This window comes from Fukomys damarensis, unplaced genomic scaffold (assembly GCF_012274545.1).
Source record: "Fukomys damarensis isolate Sample0158 unplaced genomic scaffold, DMR_v1.0_HiC HiC_scaffold_24, whole genome shotgun sequence".
NCBI lineage: Eukaryota > Metazoa > Chordata > Mammalia > Rodentia > Bathyergidae > Fukomys > Fukomys damarensis.
In genome coordinates this window covers 56,078,888-56,098,471 of record NW_022900936.1, presented here as the reverse complement: position 1 = coordinate 56,098,471, position 19,584 = coordinate 56,078,888, and the positions used below count along the sequence as shown (strand labels likewise).

The 19,584-nt window shown below is 39.3% G+C and overlaps 1 protein-coding gene across 1 annotated transcript in view; it reads right to left on the bottom strand.

Annotated features, from left to right (window-relative positions):
* The window catches only part of Plcxd2 (phosphatidylinositol specific phospholipase C X domain containing 2), a 46,968-nt gene that overhangs the window by 7,251 nt on the left and 20,133 nt on the right, over positions 1–19,584 (bottom strand). Inside the window, exons 2-3 of the mRNA XM_010630150.3 lie at positions 11,526–11,986; positions 6,000–6,241 (exon numbers count right to left, since the gene is read on the bottom strand). Of these exons, the coding sequence (XP_010628452.1) occupies positions 6,000–6,241; positions 11,526–11,986 (703 nt within the window). The remainder of the gene's footprint in view (positions 1–5,999; positions 6,242–11,525; positions 11,987–19,584) is intronic.

Below are 19,584 nucleotides of genomic sequence, written 5' to 3'. Positions count from 1 at the left end.
TACTGACAGACCTTTCTCAAAGAGATCATTCCATTGTGTGCTCCCACCAACAGTGCATGAGTTTAAAATTTGGTGATATAAGTCTTTTTTTTTTTTTTTTTTTTGGTACCAGGGATTGAACTCGGGTCCTTGTGCTTGCAAGGCAGGCCACCGAACAGCTGAGCTAAATCCCCGGCCCATGATATAAGTTTTTTTAATTTTAGTTATTCTAGTGGGAGTGCAGAGGTATCTCCCAGTTTTAATGTATACTCTTTCCAGTGCATAATGGTGGCAATTTGTCATGTGTCGAGCATTTGCATATCTTCTTGGAAGTATCTGTTTAGCTCTTTTACTTTCATTTTTTTCATTATCTGTTCTTAAATGTTGAATTGCAGAAGTTATTCATACAATCTAGACACCAGCCTTTTGTCAGATATACTTTGTATTTTCTTCCATCTTCTAGCTTGTCTTTAATTTTCTCAATGACATTTTGATGAGTTGAATTCCTTAATTTTAATGAACTTTGAGCCTTTTCTTTTACAATTTCTGTGATCTAACAAATATTTGCTTGTTGACGATTCACAAAGATATTGTTTTCTTCTAAAAGTTTTATGAATTTAGATTTTACGTTTAGTTCTAAGAGCCATCTCAAGTTAATTTTTGTGTAGGTGCTGCCAAAGCAAGCACTCAAGTTAATTTTTGTATGTGGCACAAATAGGGATCAGGGTTTACCTTTTCCACACAAATAGACAGATTTACTATGTGAGAGACTGGATAGACTAATATTTTTAAAAAATCAGTTGTTGCATGAACGCAGTATCATTTCACAAACTGAAGGTTTCCTATGTGACAGTCCAAAAGTTTTGCCCCAAGTAGCTCAGCATGAAGAAACATAAGTAATTTCAATTCAAGAGGATGACTTCTCTATTCATAGTAAGAGTGAAAATACTGCTGTACACAGAAAGCAAAAAGTGTGCTAAAAAACAGTTCACTAATATTCAATAGGGTGAAAATGATTTAAGGAAGGCAGAAACTAGTGTTTATGTAAGTTTAAGGGATTGAAGTATTTTTTAGCAAAGATTTGCTGTGGACGATAATTGAAAATAAAAGTATTATCTCAATTGGGTCCCTTTTTCTTCTTTTAGTCACACTCTCTTTGGCTTTCATTTTTCTCTTTTCTTCTTTAAACCTGCCCTCTCTTCCTTCAGAACACACCCTGATTTCTCAGTGTTCTAGAAAGGCAGTGCTGCTGAGGCCTTCATGGCAGTTTTCCCTCTTTTTCTCTTAACCTGGGTCCCTTTTCTCCCTCAGTGGACTCTATAATCAAATACATCCTAAAACACATGCCAGTAATCAATTTACATTTTTCTATTAATAGCTGGCTATAACTTAATAGACTTCCTTCTTTTTATAGCTGGAATTCTGAAAATATAATAATCACAATCTGATCTTCAATTACTGAATTTCACTGTCCTCAGCCCCTTCCCCTGTCAAATGGGGATAATGACACCTCAGACAGATTTTGGAGGGATTATGTAAAATAACATATAAAGTATTTAGAGTAGAGTCTGGGATATAGTAAGTACCATGTAAGCATTTAGTACAAGAAAAAGAATCATAAAATAGTGAAATCTTGCTGCTTATACAACAAAATGTTGTGAGCTGAGAATTCAGGGCTACAAACACAGACTTGCTTGGAGACACCTTCCTGTGGCCCGTGTGAAGGACACAGCAGTACCAGGTAAGCATTCAAGATTAAAAAAAAAAAAAAAAAAAAAAATCCTTAGTATGAAATGCCTGCGCCATCTCCTGGTCATTGTGGGGAAATGAGAATTGGAGGCTTGGAGGCCACCTCAGCCAACTGCAGCCCCAGCCAAACCTTGGAGATGCCTGGGGCCCGAGCAGAGAAATGTGGGTAGAGTATATACCTGTGGTTCTCAGGAACAGAGTTCCATGTCTGGTTCAGGTTGTATTTGTCAACCTTCCCCGAGGCAAGAATCAGATTAGCAGGATTATATACACAGAAAGGAAAATACAGAACCTTGTCTAAAGAGCAGCGGCTTCATTTTCTTAACTCTTGGAATGTACCAAGATGAAAAAGATCCATGCAAAAGACTCGGCCAGACGACACTGACAGGTCCCCAAGACAACAAGCCCCACAGGTCTGACCTTGTGGCCCACCCAAGCACAGAGCTGGGCCACTGAGTTTCTTTAGAAACAGAGATGGCATGCTTATTTTGTGCCAGGCACTGTAATAGGCATTTTCAGTTTAAGACTACAATCTTGTACAATATTCTTTACCCCACTTAATGGGTGAGGATCAGAAATCTTAGAAAACTTGTCCAACTCCACCTCCTTGCCAACAAATACATTAATTTGCTAAAGCCACCATAACAAAATATGCACTAGTTGTCTCAAACAACTGAGTTCTATTTTCTCCTCTTCCAGAGGCTATTGCCAAGATTAAGGCCCTAGAAGTTTGGTTTCTCCTTTGACCCCTCTCCTTGGTTTGCAGACGACCATCTTCTCACTGTCTTTTTATGTGGTGTCTTCTCTGTGCACACGTCCCTGGTATCTCTTTGTGTGTCTCCAGTCCCCATTTCAAGGACACCACTCAGATTAGGTCCCACACCAATGGTATCATTTGAATTTAATCATTTGTTTTTTTTTTTTTTTTTTTAGTAGTGGGATTGAACGCTGGACCTATTGCATTCTAGGCAAACACTCTACCACTGAGCTACATCCCCAGCCTACTAATTACCTCTTTATAAAGCCTTTTACTAAATGTAGTCACGTGAGGTGGTGAAAGGTTAGGGCTTTAATATATGAATTTTGGTGGAGGGGGCATAGTTCAGCCCGTAACAGGGACTGTGTCAGGCTTCAATCTCAAGCCTTCTGATTTCAATCCATGCCCCCTTCTAGAGGCTGCTCTATCCTCTTTCCATGGCTGTTCTGTCCTTGGGCTTAGGAAGAACTAATTTTTGATTGATTTCAGTGGGAATGCTATGAATCTGAATGTCTGGGTTCTGACAATCTGGGGAAACCACCGTAGAGATTTAGCCAGATTGGCTATGTGTTTGCAGCTTCCTTCTAGGGTGAACAATCAAGATGAACAAGATGTCAGGTCCAAAGTTCACCTAAGAGTTGGGGAGTTAACTCGCTGCTAAGAAAGTCACCTCTGCATTTATAGGAAAACATACATTGTCATCTCTCCTTGGTTTGAGCAGATAATCAGTGTGTAGGATGGACTAGGAAGCTTATCAGCCCAGCCAGACTCTGAGGAGACACTACTAAAGGGAAGACTTTCTGAATGTCTGTACAAACTTGGACTTGCCCAACTGTTCCGAGGAAATGGCCACTACGCACTGCTCTGGCATCTGGGAACAAATTCGCGACCAGAGCTGTATTTGCGCCTATAGCTGATGTGCAGACACAGGAATGCATGACCACACTAGTGACATTCTTGCGACCAGAAGGGGTTAAGATTCCAAGGTATCTTTCCAGGCTAGGGACACCTGGCTGCTGCTATCTGCTGGGCAAGGACTGGCACACTGGAATACCTTGGCTTTAGGTACAGGCCACCACCATTATCTTAGACAGAGCCTAGGATTCATCAGCAGCCAGTTCTGAGAGCTTAACAATATGGAAATTATGGTGATGTGTGGGCTAACACTTGCCACCAGTGGGATCTGACAGATCCAGGACAAATAAGCCAATGATAGGCTGTGGAGCAGAAGGGAAGAGGCACTGAAATTGGGTGTATCACACCAGTTCTGCACACTAGAAAAGCCAGTGGGCCAGGTTATTGACTCTTTCTAGCTATGCAGTCTGGGTCACTTAGCTTCCCTAGGGCCCATCTTATGTCACAAGGATAAAGTACATCAGACAATATGCCTCTATTTACACAGCCTGTCACTGATTTAAGAATCTAATGAAATAATTTATAAAAAGGTGCTTTATTTATATTTAGAATATACTTATATTTAGAATATAAAGGTATTATTTTAGAATATATATTTACTATATTTAGTACACAAATATAAATTCTTGTTTTTAATTATTCTCTATCACTATAGATCTCTGCATATCTAATCATTTATCACCTATCTATCATCTATCTATCTATCTATCTATCTATCTATCTATCTATCTATCTATCTATCTAATGGTACTGGGGATTGACTCAGAGACTTTGTACTAAGCTATATCCCTAGTCTTTTTTATAGGGTCTTGCTAAATCACTAAGTTGCGCAGGTAGGACCTGAACTTGCGATCCTCCCACCTCAGTCTCCAAGTGTGCTGGAATGACAGACAGGCACCACCACGCATGTACTGCACAGACATTTCATTTTTCAGAGTGATTTTCAAATTGCTTTATAGAAATGTCCATGTTAGTCTTTCATGCAAGATTGAATTCTACAAGGCAGAAACTATATCACTGATCTTGTACATGTTCTTTTGCACTATCTACTTCTAGGCACTCAGTGTAGTGAATGAACTAATTAGAAGTATTCATTTGTTTCATTTGTACTATTAGTTTCTCTTGGTTTGTTTTTTGTAAGGAAGAGTCTCTTGTGTCTGACTTGTGCTCTGAGTAACATTTTGGCCATTCTTTTATGAATAAGACACAGTACACAATATATTAACTATTGTTACTGTCTAATTTTCTTTTATAAAATTTTGTTTTAGGGCCTGGGATTTAGCTCAGTGGCACCATGCCTGCCTTAAAAGCACAGAGTCCCGAGTTTGATCCCTGGTACTGTACCAAAAAAGAAAGAATGAAAAAAAAAATTTAATAGAATAAAAATGCTTTGTATATTTTTATAAATATCTACATATATTAATTTTAAAATAATTAATTAAAAATAGTTAATCTACAAATTTATCAAAGGCATGAGGAAAAATGATATGGATGGATGGCCATATATTAAGAAGAAAGAGTTTTTAATTCTAGATCTTTCAAAGAGATATCATACTAGTATATGAAATCCTGTTTTTCCAAGCTGAGTTCAACTGTTTTAGTTAGGACTTAATCAATCCCCACAGAAAAGGGTTTCTGGTTCTGTTCATGATTGATATAATCAGGAGCTCTCACCATGAAAGAAAAATGCCAATGCCTCTTGCTCGTGAAACTCCCGACTAGGTAATCACTGTCATCTGAACTCATGCTAACCTAGTTCAGAGCCAGACCAGCAGGGCCATACGTTGGACGAACCTGTCACTATCTGAGCTGTGTACTCACCATATGGAACTCAGGAACCAAACTGATCTTGTAAATATGTTTTGTTACTTAAACATATTAGCTTTTCAAGTTAAGATTCCAAGGGATGCCCTGTTGTCCCAAAATACTTATAACATTCCAACATTCCTTTTATACATATGCACATATATATGAATATATATAGAGACACACATACAAATATACACACACATCTACATATACATATATATCTAAATCCCTTTTCTTGGCAACATTGATTATGCATTGGTATTCAGGATAAAGAACATCATCTCATGAAAATGTCTGCACTGGAGTGTTTCCTGCTCTAGTTATGTAGTCACGTTTAATGTTGCCCTGAGGACGTTTCTGAAGTTACGGCTTGGTACGTTAGGACTCATGGTAAACATCGAAGGAAGAAGAAATTTTTAAGGGCTGACTCTGAATTCCAATCACCTAGCACAGTGCTATACATTAAATGCTTCTTAAATGAGTGAGCACTCAGGCTAAGGCAGGGGCAGACCATGATGAGTTCCTGTGTCAGAAGAGGACAGTTCAAGTATTTAACTTAGTATAACAATTTAGAGAATATTTGTGGATTTTAAATACATTTAAAAAAAAAGTGTTTAGGGTTCCGGGAACAATTAATGCAATCACCTTCAAATATGCAGCTTTTTCAAGCATGTTCTTTGTGTTTTTTTTAAATCCCTCAAACTATAAATTTTACTTTTGTGTATTTAGAAGAGCTTCAAGATAGATGTTGTTTAAAAACCTTATCTGTGGAGTAGAAGCGAACTCTTACCTATGAACCAAAGTGTTCTTGAGGCCGCCCACCAGGCCCCTGGCGATGGTGTTCACTCTGGGGGTGAGAATGGCCTGAGAGACGTGGAAGGAGCCTTGTGGGGCTCGCTCACTCAGGGTGGTCTCCAGGAAGAGAATTAGTTTGCGCACACTTGTGGTATTTGCCCAAGGTGCTGGAATTTTCTTTCCGGGCCACAGGAAGGAATATTGCTTGTAGAAGGGACAGTGGTAGAAAATAAGAACCTGAAATGTTCAGAAGAGCAAAAGAACAATTTATGAAAAAGCTGAACATTAACCATTTGATTTTACACTGATTTTTTATATAAATGTATATGGAAATTAAAGAATCTCATATATTTAAAAAAATCAATAAGCAAAGATTTACAGTGCATTTGGTACTTGGCTGATGTAAAGATTTTTTTTTTACTGTTGTTACAAACACCTATGATAAAATCAGACCAGTTTCTCAGAACTTTTTTTTGTTGTTGTTTTTTGAGACAGGGTCTCACTATGTAGCTGAGACTGACCTGGAACTCACTATGTAGCCCAGGCTGGTCTTGAACTCACAGGGGTCCTCCTGCCTCAGATTCCTCAGTGCTGGGATTATAGGTGTGCGCCACCATGGCCGCTTTCAGAACTGTGTTTTAAATCAGTGCATGAAATAAAATGCACAACATTACAAAAGAAATCAATGACACAGACTATACCTTTCAAAATATTAAATACATTTATAATACATGTAATGTGCTTTGTGATAAATGAGTTAAATGAAATTATTTTGTTGTGAGTCCAGTTAAGCTCCATAACTTTGAGTTAGTAATAGCACAGATGATGATATCTTCAATAACTGAAATGTGGTATGTTCACATCTTTGGGGTAAGTAGCAGGTAGGGCCACCGCTCATAAATGATGAGTATATGACGTTTTAGTTAAAGACCAGTAAAAACGAATCTGTAATTTTTTACCATTAAATTTACTCTTGTTAAATTCTATACATACAGCCCCTGGGAAGTCTTTGGACCCGAGACTAAAAACATTTGGGGTGAGCTAGCTCATAGGGTCCAGAATTCATTTCCTGTGCTCATGAAGTTGACACTGAACTCTTGGAGCTGAACTAATCTGTGAGTACACAGGTTTTCAATTGTGCCTGTGAACTGATCCTGGTGAAACTGCCTTTCCCAGGAGAGGGAGGGAGTGAGCTGCTAGGTCAGGGAAGACTTCGCTGAAGTGGAGTCTCCAGGGGGACTGCTCAGGATGACGGTAATTTTGAAAATAATTAGCAAGCCACATCCACAGCATTAATTAGTTTCTGGGAGGCAGCTGTGGACAGGGAATTGCTATTTTGATTGTCCCAATTCAGAGCTCTGTTGGGTAGGTTTCTAGAAGTCATGGTTTGTCTCCTCAGAGGGAGCAGTGAGCTCTGCCTGGGGGAATGTATGTGTACCATGCCTGGACCATGGTCCTCAGCCAGTTGGCCCAGAGTATAATCTTCCAGCCTCCCATGAACGAGGCTCTGCATGTCATCTTGTTTCTCAGTGTTCGTTCAGCTGGTACGAAGGCACCTGATGAGCTACTCCTTAAGGCCCAGAGCTGGGAGTTCCAGGCTGGATGCATCACAAGGGGTAATGGCTATTCTTGTTTTTATTGGTTCTGAGTAACGCTGACTGACTGCTAATGATGGCTGTGGTGAACACATGTGCTAATGAGGTTAATCGCAGGCTCATCTTAAACAGATCGCCTGGGTTAGAAGGGAGGATTTCCTCCATCCTCCCGGGTGATGCAATTGGCTAGTTTGGAAGGCCAGGACCAGGGAAGTGAGCTGCCTGCCTTGGGCAATAGGCAGGTGGGAGGCTGTGCGGCCCTGTGACAGGCCTTGTCACAAGGTGTGCCCGGGACAGGCTTGTCACACAGTATCCTGTGACTGGTACCTGGTCCCGTGTCAGGGCACAAGAGGACAGTTCAGTCCTTTATCTTAGAAAAGGTGGACATAGAACAAATTAGGCAGAAGGAGCTGAGTTTCCTGAAGAGCCTTGTTGAACTGAAGGTTATGGGAATTTTCTTCCTGCAGTAGGAATTTAGCTTAGCAAGAGAACTCTCCTACAGCAAGAATCCAGGGGCAGTTACTCTTGCCTGGAGCACATTTTGTGTCTGTATCCCTACCTCACTCTCTGCCTTTTTTCCCTGAGATACTCTCCTCTCCAGCTCAGCAGTTCATATTCAGTTTTTCTCTTGAGACTCAAACTTAAAAAAATCTAATTTCCTCTAAGAACCATTCCTTAATTGACCTCCACTTATTCTGATTGTTCCTTTACTGAGTGCCTCTGGGATGCAAATTGATGCTATGTTCTACTTTTGAACTAGTTGATTACAAAACCTCCTTCGTCATATTGTACAGAACATTTGAGGCAGTCTTATCTTGCAATTGTATATCAATTGTTTTGTATTTCACTAAGGTTATGCATTTTTTCCCTTGTCTTTATGATCCTGAACACTTCCAAGATGTAGATTAAATCTTCTAATTCATTGTATCCTCAAAACCCACCTCCTATATAGTATATAAGTATGTATCTGTGAGCTGTTGTAATTGCAAGATTAGTAAATGAAATTTGAATGGCAGCACACTTCTCAATATTGAATTGTAGTAATAAAATACTCTTGGAGTTACATTAAAGTAGCTCATTACATAATGAATATTTAAAATCTGATCACCCTTGAGACACCACCCTAGCAGGGGAGAGGTGACTGGTAACTCTCTTTGAGATCGCCTTTCAACTTTTAAGAAGAGATACAAAAGGGAAAACAGAGGGGAAGGAAGGAGCATAGAGGGTCTTAGGATGTAAACTGGTGGTACTCTCCATTTCTCTGATACGTCAGGAGTCTCCTTCTTAACTTTCGGGAGTATTTGTAGTGGGATGACACACTTAAATTAGCCCACACTTAAAACTAAGATCATCAGTACGTTGCTAGAAATTCACTGTCCACACAATTGATTATTCCTGAAGGTTCTTCTTACTCCTGGAGATTTTTATTTATCTTAGTATGCAATACAGCAGCAATTAGAATATTGTGTGTACAGAATTATAAAATTTTGTATGAGCTCAAAATTTAATCTGATATGAATCGTATTCAAAGGCCACCCTTTTCTTCCATTCTGTTAACTCTCTAAGGGCCTCTGACAACGGGGGCTTATTAATAAAGACAAAGTATTTGTGTCAGTGTCACAAACGATAGCAGCTGTGAATGTCATTCGGGTGTGTGAACAGCCTGCAGAGGGCAGTGGAAACTGGGAATCTGCAGCAGAGACCATCTGTGAATGAATCCTGGTTTCACCACTCACTGACTGCACTCTCCTGGGAAGCTGCTTAGTCTCCCTATTTCTCAGTTTCCTCTTCTTTAAGTGGGGATAATAACAAAATTTCTACCTTGTGGTGTTGTTGAGAGGATAAAATGGGTGAATCCAGCGCCTCCCTCATTGGAATAGCTTAATAAACATGAGTTGTTATTGTTACTACTACCTAGTGATCTAAGACAGAAATTCTGCTGGAAGTAAAATCTCTCCAAGTTAGACCCACAAGGAGAGACAGACATAAATCTCGCTTTGTGGGAGAGATGTGATACATATTGACAAAGTGCTATTTACAAAACTTTTACTGAGGTAAAATGGTTAAGATATATTTTAACAAATACCTAGACTTAACCCTTGAAGCCTCCATGGAGTCAAAGACAGCACTCTTACTGGTGCGGTGTGCAAAGTGACCTGGTATTTCCAGTTACTCAGGCTAAACCCGAATCTTTTGCTTTCTTTTACTCCTGTAATCTATCCATTAGGAGTCCCTGTGGGCTGTACTTTCCGATGGATTCCTAATATAACCACTTGCCTGCTCCCTGATGTTTTCTAGCACAGGAGCCAAGAGGGATCCCACTAAAGCCTGAGACTCAAGAAACTCCTGACGTTGATTGTCCCTCTGACCTCTTCCTGCTACTTAGCCCTTGCCTGCTCAGCAGCATCACTATATCTGTTTTTCCTCAAAAATTTCAGTGACCTCCCTGCTTTAGGGCTTCTGGCTGCTTCCTCTGTCCCCCAAGACCAATCTGATTTATCCCTTCAAATGCCATCTTTTCAATGAGGGCTGCTAGACTCAACCTATGTAAAACTGCAACCCACTGTTCTACCCACAGAGCCTGCTGGTTCCCCTTATACCACAAGAGACTTTGTCTATAGCTCATATCACTATACATATGGTATTTATTATCTTTTTTCTACAATCTCTCTCCCCTTGAATGAAACCTCCTTTAGGGCAAAGATCTTATTTTATTTACTCATTTATCCTTAATCCTTAGAATGGTGCTTGATACTTATTTGGTGTCAATAAATATTTACAAACAATCTTTAACTTATTTTTAATTAAAAGATCCTTTTAATTTGCTCAATGAATCTACTGAGCAAGTGAGCAACTCTGTTTGCATTGTTATTTATTTATTTTTGTACTAGAGATCCAGCTCAGGACCTTGTGCTTTTGAGGCAGGTGCAGTGGCACTGAGCTTTGAGCCAAACAACCCCATGCCCAACTGAGCAACTTTGAATGAAAAGTATTTGCTGGTTTTTTGTTTTTGTTTGTTTTCATAAAGGGAGTCTAAATTGGAGACTTCTTTGCCCTGAAGCTCCTCCCTTCCTCTATCATCCCTTAGGGACTGAGTGGAATGTGTCTAACGCCTACATTCATTTTCCAGACTCTCCTTCATGGGCTTAGGTTTGGAGGCTCCTTTCTGCTGAGGCAGTCTGGGAAAGGCTCCTGGCTTCTCCCTTCCTTAACTTTTCTCTTCTTTTTTTTTTTTCTTTTTATTGAGGTTATTGGTACAATCTAGGTATACAATACAATTACATTCATTATTGGGATCTTGTACCTTTACATAATAGGTCTTGATTCTCATTTTTCCCCTTGTCCCTGCCCTCCCTTCACCCCCTCCTCCCCTCCCCATTTACAAACACTTTATTTCCATTTTTTCAGTTTCTCATATTTTTTTCCTCTCCCTTATTACCTTTCCCCCACACTTCTCTTACTATGACCCAAATTTCATGAAGACCTTTTAATGTATGAACATTCCTGCGAAGCATGATTTCAAGTGCTTCTTCAGCTGATGGTTTTTCTTATCACTTGATACCTCCACAAGAATTGTCTGAGGTGACCCAGGTGGGGGTGAAAATGGACCTCATGGGGGACAGAATGGTAACAACTGACCCACTTCCCAATTTTGCCTTGGGCTGGCTCTGGCCATTCAAAGTCAATTCAGCTGTCAAACAGATTGCACAACAGCTTAAATATTTGGCAGTTAGCCTGATTCAACAGGACCCAGGGAAGCCCATTAAACTATGATAGCACTCAGGAACCAATCTATAAATGTTTAGTGTTTAAAAACCCACACATAGCTTTTGAGCCCTGGGTTGAGCTATTTTAGAGGGCAATCTAGGAAAAGCAAAAGGAGTTAGGTTCTTGCCCTTGTAAGTTCATCGCTGCTTCCTTCCTACCTGGTACTTCTTCTCCCACAGGGTCAGCAGGGTCAGACTTTCCACACTGCAGGCTGGGCACAGCTTGTTTCCAAATACCTCCTGGATCTGGAGAATCAAGCATCTGTGATGGGCCTCGTCCATGGCATAGAAGTGGTTGAAATCCAGGAAGATGATCTCTTGGGGGTGCTGTGTAAGGAATGAGTCCATCTCCATGAGCCCATCCCAGACCTTGATCCCAAAAAGCCCATGAATGAAGTAAATCTCCTGGTCAGCGTCCCCTGGTTTAGAAGACACACGCAGGTCAAAGTAGCGGATTCCAGCTTCCAGCTGCTCTCGGAAGGTCAGGTTCTGAGTCACAGACCATTTCTTCATGAGCTTCTTCACCAAGGAGATCTTGGCCAGGCGTTTGATCGCTGGGGTCTGGTCAGGCCCCACTGGGGACTTTTCATCTACCCAGTAGCTGAATGAATCATGGGAACCTGTACAAAGCAATGAAGGAGGGGGGATGATGAGACTGAAGCTGGGAAAACTAAGCCAAATGATAAGAGAACAACAATTAAGAACCAAATATATAAAAGCATTGTAAATGAATACTTGCAAAAATTGCAATCCTGCTGGGAATGAAATAAACACAAACAACAGTAATATAGTCTTATTAGCAGCTCAAGCCCAGGGTAATACCATAAATCTTATATATTGCCAGTATAAGGTAAATTAATAATATTCTTTTGGAAAGCTACTTAGAAATATGCTTAGAAATAGGAGCTTTAAAATATTCATACCATTTGATCTAGTAATTTCATTTCATGAAAGCTATTCTGAGAAAAAAACCCTCAAATATTTGGAAAAACAAAAAGGTTCCTAAAGCATATCCATAACAGACAAACTGGAGGTTAAGTTCCTCTCAAAGAATGCTTAACGGTGGGATGTATTCATTAATGCTGGCTTTAAAAAAAGGGTATGAAAATACTATCTCACTAATTCTGGCACAGGCATTTTAATTCTAGGAAAGAATTTCAAAAAAGAATTTGACTGCTTTTCATGCTTTTACTCGGCTTTTTGTTTTTGGTGGTACTGGGGACTGAACTCTGGAATTGCTGAGGAACCCCCCCCATCTTTCCCCCACTCTGCCACCTTTCTATTTTGAGACAGGGTCTTGCTGACTTGCCAGGCTAGGCTCAACTGTGATCCTCCTGCATGGGCCTCCTAATTAGCTTTTTATTAATGCTTTTAAAGTATAAAGTATTTAAAATGATAAATGTGCATGGTATTTTACTACTGTAAAAACCTTAGTAGGAATGATTTCTTGACAGATCAGATAAACATTTAGATGGACTCAACAGAGGTTGGTGATACTATTTTTGAACTAATAATATTTTGAAGTGCTATTAAATGGTCCAAATGCATGTTTCCTTTCCCTTCTTTAAACAGCAGGAGGCTTCATATCCTCTGAGACACTGAGATCATCTTGTTATAGAGTATGAGTGATTATGATAGGCACATTTCTAACTGTAGTGAACAAATATTTCAGAAGCAAATGTTTTTAGATGAAAATTATCTTTAATCACTATCATCCATTATCATATTTATTACTCTCTAACTCATGCAACGGGCTAATTTGGTTTGTGTTGTGGCATAAAAAAATCTAAGAGAACTCCTTGTTCTGACACTGCTAACCTTGCCCTTAATCTTTACATCACACTGAAACTAAAATTCTGTGTTTCTTAACTCATTATCACCAGTAATCCATTTTACTCATTTCAGAGTAGAAAATTTGTATATAATATAGACTTTTGCAAATCTCTAGTTTTATATTATGTCCATACTCTTGAAAAATGAATCATAGTTCTGCTTTTACTATTTTATCATCACAGATATAAAGTAGGCTTTACTAATTTATTATTTCAGTTATAAAGTGAAAAAAACAGTTGATGAAAAAGACTTTAATTTTATGTGCATCTAGAAAATGGAAGAGACTCAGCAAGTATTTAAAAAAACACATTTATTAATCCTTAGGCAAACTGAATTTTGCAAGTGGGATAATTACCAGCATATTTCAGGTAAAACAGATTGTCACTGCTAACAGAAATGTGGAGCACGTCCCCATGGATCTCTGGCGTTGGTTATTGCTGTTAATGGTACCCACCGGATACTTGTCCAACGCTCTGCTTCCTTTAGCTGTTCAGAAACAGGACATTTTTATATCTTCTATTGCGAGATTTATTATGTCTAGCTTATGCGTCCATGGTGAGCAGCCAGTTTCTCTTCTTTTAAAACTGTATTAACAGTCCCGCTGTTCAAGATGCAGTGTGTCATGTAGTATGAGGCACATATTGGACTTAATTCTTCTGGGCATCAGGGAATAGCCATTATCCAGGCATGGAAGAGAGACAAATCCCCTCTGGTGTTTGCTTGCTGGTACTAAGTCCAGTTTCAGCTCCAGAGGGAGGTTTGCTAACAACCTCCAACACTTGGCTCCATGTCTGAGGACTGCAGAAATGTGACAGCAATGGGACCCCAGGGATTGTTTCTGAAGGCACAGGGACACACATGGTACCCACAGAAGAGGGAGAACCTGTGCATTCCATGGACCCCAGAGTCCTTTTACCTTTTTGCCTCCTGTTTGATACTCGGGCCTGTCTTATCCTTTCTGATGTCCTGTGCTCTATACCCACCTCCCTGTGTTTCTCACACAGGGTAAGACGATGGAGCAGATTTTTGTTTGTGAATGTTTTTTTTCTTGTGGTCCTACCTATGTCCACACCAATTAAAAGCATCAATCACTCAGTTGCCACTATAAATATTTTTGCCTTTCTACTCATTAATTTTTTCTAGAAAGCTTTTGCCCCATATAGAGTGAAATGACATTTAAGTAATATGACGCACTTCAGTGCATTTAACTATTTTCAAATAGGCTAAAAATGCTGTGGATTTTGCAAATAGTTCTAATAAGAAACCCTAATAGTTTACAATGCAAATTTATCATCTAAACTTTCCTCCCATCTTTCTTCCCATGGAAGCTATTTTAGTTGTTAAATACAGCTGACAGTAAGAAAATGCTTCCCTCTGTCCTGGGATATGAAAATGAAATCCATGCACTTCAGAGAAGAGGAGAAAGAAAATACTGTTCATTGGTCCTTGCTTTCTCTAAGAGGACTGCTACGTGAGACAGCCCTTTCTGGCTTGTCTAATGGTAAAGTCAGAAAGCAGTTTAGGATCTCACATGGTGTGACTTTCTGCCACTGAAACTACTTCTACTGCCATCACCCAGCATTTCCTAGGCATCTTCACTCACCCTGAAGATGGCTCTTATATTTCTTTCTGAAAAAGAGTTCGGCGTGGCCTTGACTTGAAGCATGCTTCCCCATACATCTTGTCCTTTACACTGATGTCTTCTCTTTTCTTCTCATGGTCAAAATCTTGGATGTCCTGACCAGCCCTGCTGTATTTGTCTGCTATGATCCCATTCACTCCCTATCACCCCTAAGTCATCTCTTCTCCTTCCATTGTAACTCTTGATCCCGACAACTTTCTAACTTATTCTTCTTGGTTTTGAGCATTTGCCAGGACACTTTTCTGGAACCTTCTACTCCTTTGTGCTCAGTAGTACAGCTGCATGCTTCTGGTGTTCTAGGCTTCCTTCATCTTTCTTTCCTGTGTCCTTTGTTTACTCCTCTTCCTTTTTTGTCCCAAATTTAAATGTTTTCTGAGGATGTGTTCTCTATTTTTTTTTTTTTTTTTTTTTACTTTTCTCACCTTCAGAGATTCCACACTTTTCCCAGTTAACCACAGGAACATTATGTAGGTGACAGTTCAGACCCTTCTAAATTGCCAATTTATGTTTTCACCTTCCTACAGGGATCCCCCAGAGGACAGCTGGGGCACAAAACGACCTACAGACTTTCAGGTTCAGTTACTTACAAGGCGCCTCTCTTGAATTTCTGTCAGCAGTTCACTCAGTCACTTGGACTTGAAACCTTGGATTCCATTTAAATTCTTCCCCTCCCTTCACCCCTTTCTTCTAATCAGCTACCAAACTTTATGTTTGGCTTTTGCCACATATGTCAAATTTTTCTCTTCCCTTGACCTTCAACTGCCACTCTTCCTCAATATACTTATTAGTGTCAAACACAATCAGGACTAAAAGAACCCTAATCCTTTCAGCCCAGCCTCTCTCTAATTTGTTCATATTCAAAAGGAAGGCAGTTATCTCAAGGTAGACCTCCAATTATGACCGTTGCCTCCTATCTCCAAAATCAGGTCCCAAGACTAACAGAGTTAGGACTTTCTCCAACATGGATCTAATGCTCATCTCACACTCGTCTTTCATGAGGGCCTCCATGTCACCTGGTGTCACTGGGCTGCAATACACAAAGATAAACAAGTTTCTTTCTGGGCTTCGTTCACTCTCTTCTGTTGAGGCCTTATATGAACTATCTTTCATTCCAAGTCTGTCTACATTTTCTCCCTAGCATTTACAACCCATAAGTTAGTTGCTTACTCTGTGTTTTAGTTTCCTCATTTATAAAAGGGGCATAAAAAGGCCTATCACCACAAAATTGTAAATACTGAAAAGTATACAAAGTACTTATAACAATTGTGACACCTATTAAGTGCCAAACTAACACAATGATTATTATTAGCCATTATCCATGGGTTAGAATGCAGACGGAGATGGGCTTCTAAACCACAGCTTCTCATAAACACTACAGGTCTGGAATATTTTCTTTTCTGTACTCAACTCCCTGTTCCTTTCCATCTTATTGGCTGATATGCAGATGATACTTTAGCATCCATATTGTGCAAAGTAGTCACTTACTCTCTTGGTCACAGACTAAACTATGTCTTTAAGGGCTTCTAAAATCTTAACATTCAATTTCTTGCTTTCTGCTCACAAGTTAACTTTTTTTCTGCCTCATTGCAACTGGACTTCTATCTTTCCCTGCAGTCTCAGCTTTTACTGAAGCACTGGCTTTTACTTCATTCTTTAGCTATATCCAAGGTTATTCATTTGCCATTTTTATCGCAGAACTAAAGTCACTGGTACAGCACTTTATCTGTCTATACAGGCAAATCATGTAGATAGCCTGAAGATGCATATGGAAATATTAATGAAACTTTCTAACATATTTTTTGATTAACAACAGTTTTTCTCCTCTTTTCCAATATTTGCCATTTATAGAATAAACCCAATGAGGTTTTAAGAAACAGTTGGCATCAAATATTAGATGAGTGTTTTCAGTCTTCTGAGGTTTGCTGTCAAGACTATAGGCATACATGTCTTTCCTTAATTTTATGTGCCTAGGACTAATTTAGGCCTTAAGAAGATGAGTGATTTTTTTCCCCCCAGTCTCTAGAAACTTGGTTTTCTGCAAAATTCTTAGTTTCAGAATTACCACCCTTGCCTCTTCCTCCTTTCTTGGACCATTGATAGGCATTAGTAATATTCCTTTTTCCTCATTTATGCACATGCAAAACCCTGGCTAATACATGTGAAAGCACTTAATAATCTAAAGCAATGATTCTCAAACTTGGAGGCACATAACAATCATGGGAGACAGTTTTAAAAAACACAAGTGCCACAATCTCTTCTCAGATCCACTGGGTCAGAACCTCTCTGGAGGAAGAGCTGGAAACCTCCTCAGATGCTTTTATCGAGCACCTAGCCTTGCCACCCACTGCCATAATACACATTTTTTTTTTCCTAACAAGTTCTTTGACTTCTGGGCATAGCCTTCTCAGGCTGGTCTTCTAGCACTTTCAAATCTTCAAATAATAATCTGATGGATTTCCTTTCCCATCCTTACAGGGATGCTTTCTTCACCATTCCTTTTGTTCCAGGAATGTGCTCATTTGAGTAATTGAATAACCACAGCCTGTAGGTAGAGAAAAAGAGATATTGGAAGGCCTCACTTTGCTTTTCATACCTTCTACAAGGTGATTAAATGTAGTTGTTTAATATTAATTGGGGCCTCTGGGATGTATGTAGTATTAGAGTGCATGTAGTCTCTGGGGCAGAAAAATCATGAGAGAAGTAAGATTGGAATGGGAAAATGTTATTGTGATCTTCATTCAGTGTTATAGTTGTTTCCTCCTGGATACTACTGGGATATAAGATAATCTAAGGGGCCAGGAAGAAAAAACTGAGTAGGCCGTGTGAGTTTCAGAGACAACCCATATGTTCCTTTTCAGAACACAAATTGCTGCTAAAGTCTTTCTGAGGTTTGTTTGGAGATTAGAGATCCCAAGTGAGCACATGGCGATTTTTAGTTAAAGCACTTTCATTAAAGCAAATTGGAATAGTAGCCATTTTCTGAAGTCAATTACAAAGAATTTAAAGTGAACGAGCTTCTTGGAAATCTGGTTTCCAAAGGAAACAAAAAAGAATACAAACCACATACGCTTAAATGATACACTGCACTACAGCACAATGATATGTCACATTACATGGAGATTGTACTCATGGCCATGGAGGGGAGAATGTGACTAGAGAAGAGTGAAGCTATGAGAAAGGGAGAGAATCATTTTTATCATGTTTCTGGGTGGCATGGAGAGAAGTAAACACGATGACCCCATGTCAAGAAACTCTTTACCTCGTATGGTTAAGAAAGTCTCTGTCCCCACTTCCTGCAGGTACTAGTCCTCCTTTGATGAGCCCTTTGACTTGGGGCCTATTAGTCCCTCCAGGGTTCCTCATCCCACCATTTGTAGTATCTGTTCCTCTAGGCAACACATTGCACAAACTGTTTTCTTCCCCTGGGAGTGGAGGTGGTCTTATTTATATTTAAACCATAGCTATATGTTCAGTACAAAAACAGATATACAGAAAATCTGTAGTATTCGAATTTTATGGTGGGGATGTGATCAGGGAAGAAATGTCTAGATAATGAACAGAAGGATGAGCTGAATTGCTCTATCCTGAGCTCCTTGGCTTGTGGGTTGCCCTCTTACCTTGTTCCTTTGTTTTTTGACAGGCATGTCTCTCAATTCCTCTAGTAAGTGCCTTCCAGTGGACATCCACATGAAAGGTGTCCCGGTACTGGAAAGTTCTTTTCCCATACCCTGTCCCAGAGCATAAGTAAGTTTTCCAGTTATCTTTCAAGTCTTTTCACTAGTCATCTTGAGGACCAATAAGTCATTTCAGAAAGTGGACATTTACACATGATGAAACCTGAGACTAATTGAATGAATTACCATAGCTCTGAATAAGTTACATGGAAAATTACCACAGTGTCTAATATCCTTTGGTCTGATACCAGGCTTTCTGGGTTCACAATCATGGCTCTACTGCTTGCCAGCTAAGTGAATGAAGTGCTGTGCCCTGGTTTCCTCACTAACTTCATTGGTAGTTTGTTGTAAAGACTAGTTAACTCATATAAACACTTGGAAGAGTCCTTGGCCAATAGAACAGGGTTAAACATATTACTACTCATTATGAAGGAATGATACCATCTGAGAAACAACTGAAACTTCAGTAAATACTTGTATTTGCACATCTGCCATAATGTTTAATATTTAGAGCTAGGAAATAAGAAGTCTGAAGTTTAAGTGATTTATTTTAGCTTACTCCTAAAATCAAATTAAAAGCAGTGACTTCAGATTAAGCTAGAACTAAAACTAAACTTACAAATGATCTCTAGTCCGCTCCTATGTGAATAACTGTGAATAAAGAAGTACATAGCTACACAATTTGAAAACATAGGAGTGAAAGTTCCAAGGATGCTCGTGAGCTTTTTATTTTCAACGTGACAGAATTAGACCCCAACTGATTTCAATAGAAAAAGAAATACAGAAAATAGATCTAATTTATTGCTAAAAACATGTTGAATAGATTTTGCAAGTAAAGCTTATATAATCCATTCATAGAAATGGAAAAAAAAAGCAGAGCTTCTTTAACCTGTCCCCCAAAAAGAAAACTAATAGTTTTCAAAAATGTCGCTAAGACACTCAAAATCTGTAAAACCATCCACAAAGAATCGCTCCTTGATATACCTTGATATATTTTAAACACCAACACCAAAGCCAACAGGGCTTCCCTAAGTTTTTCTCTATTTCTTACACAATGAAAATACTAATG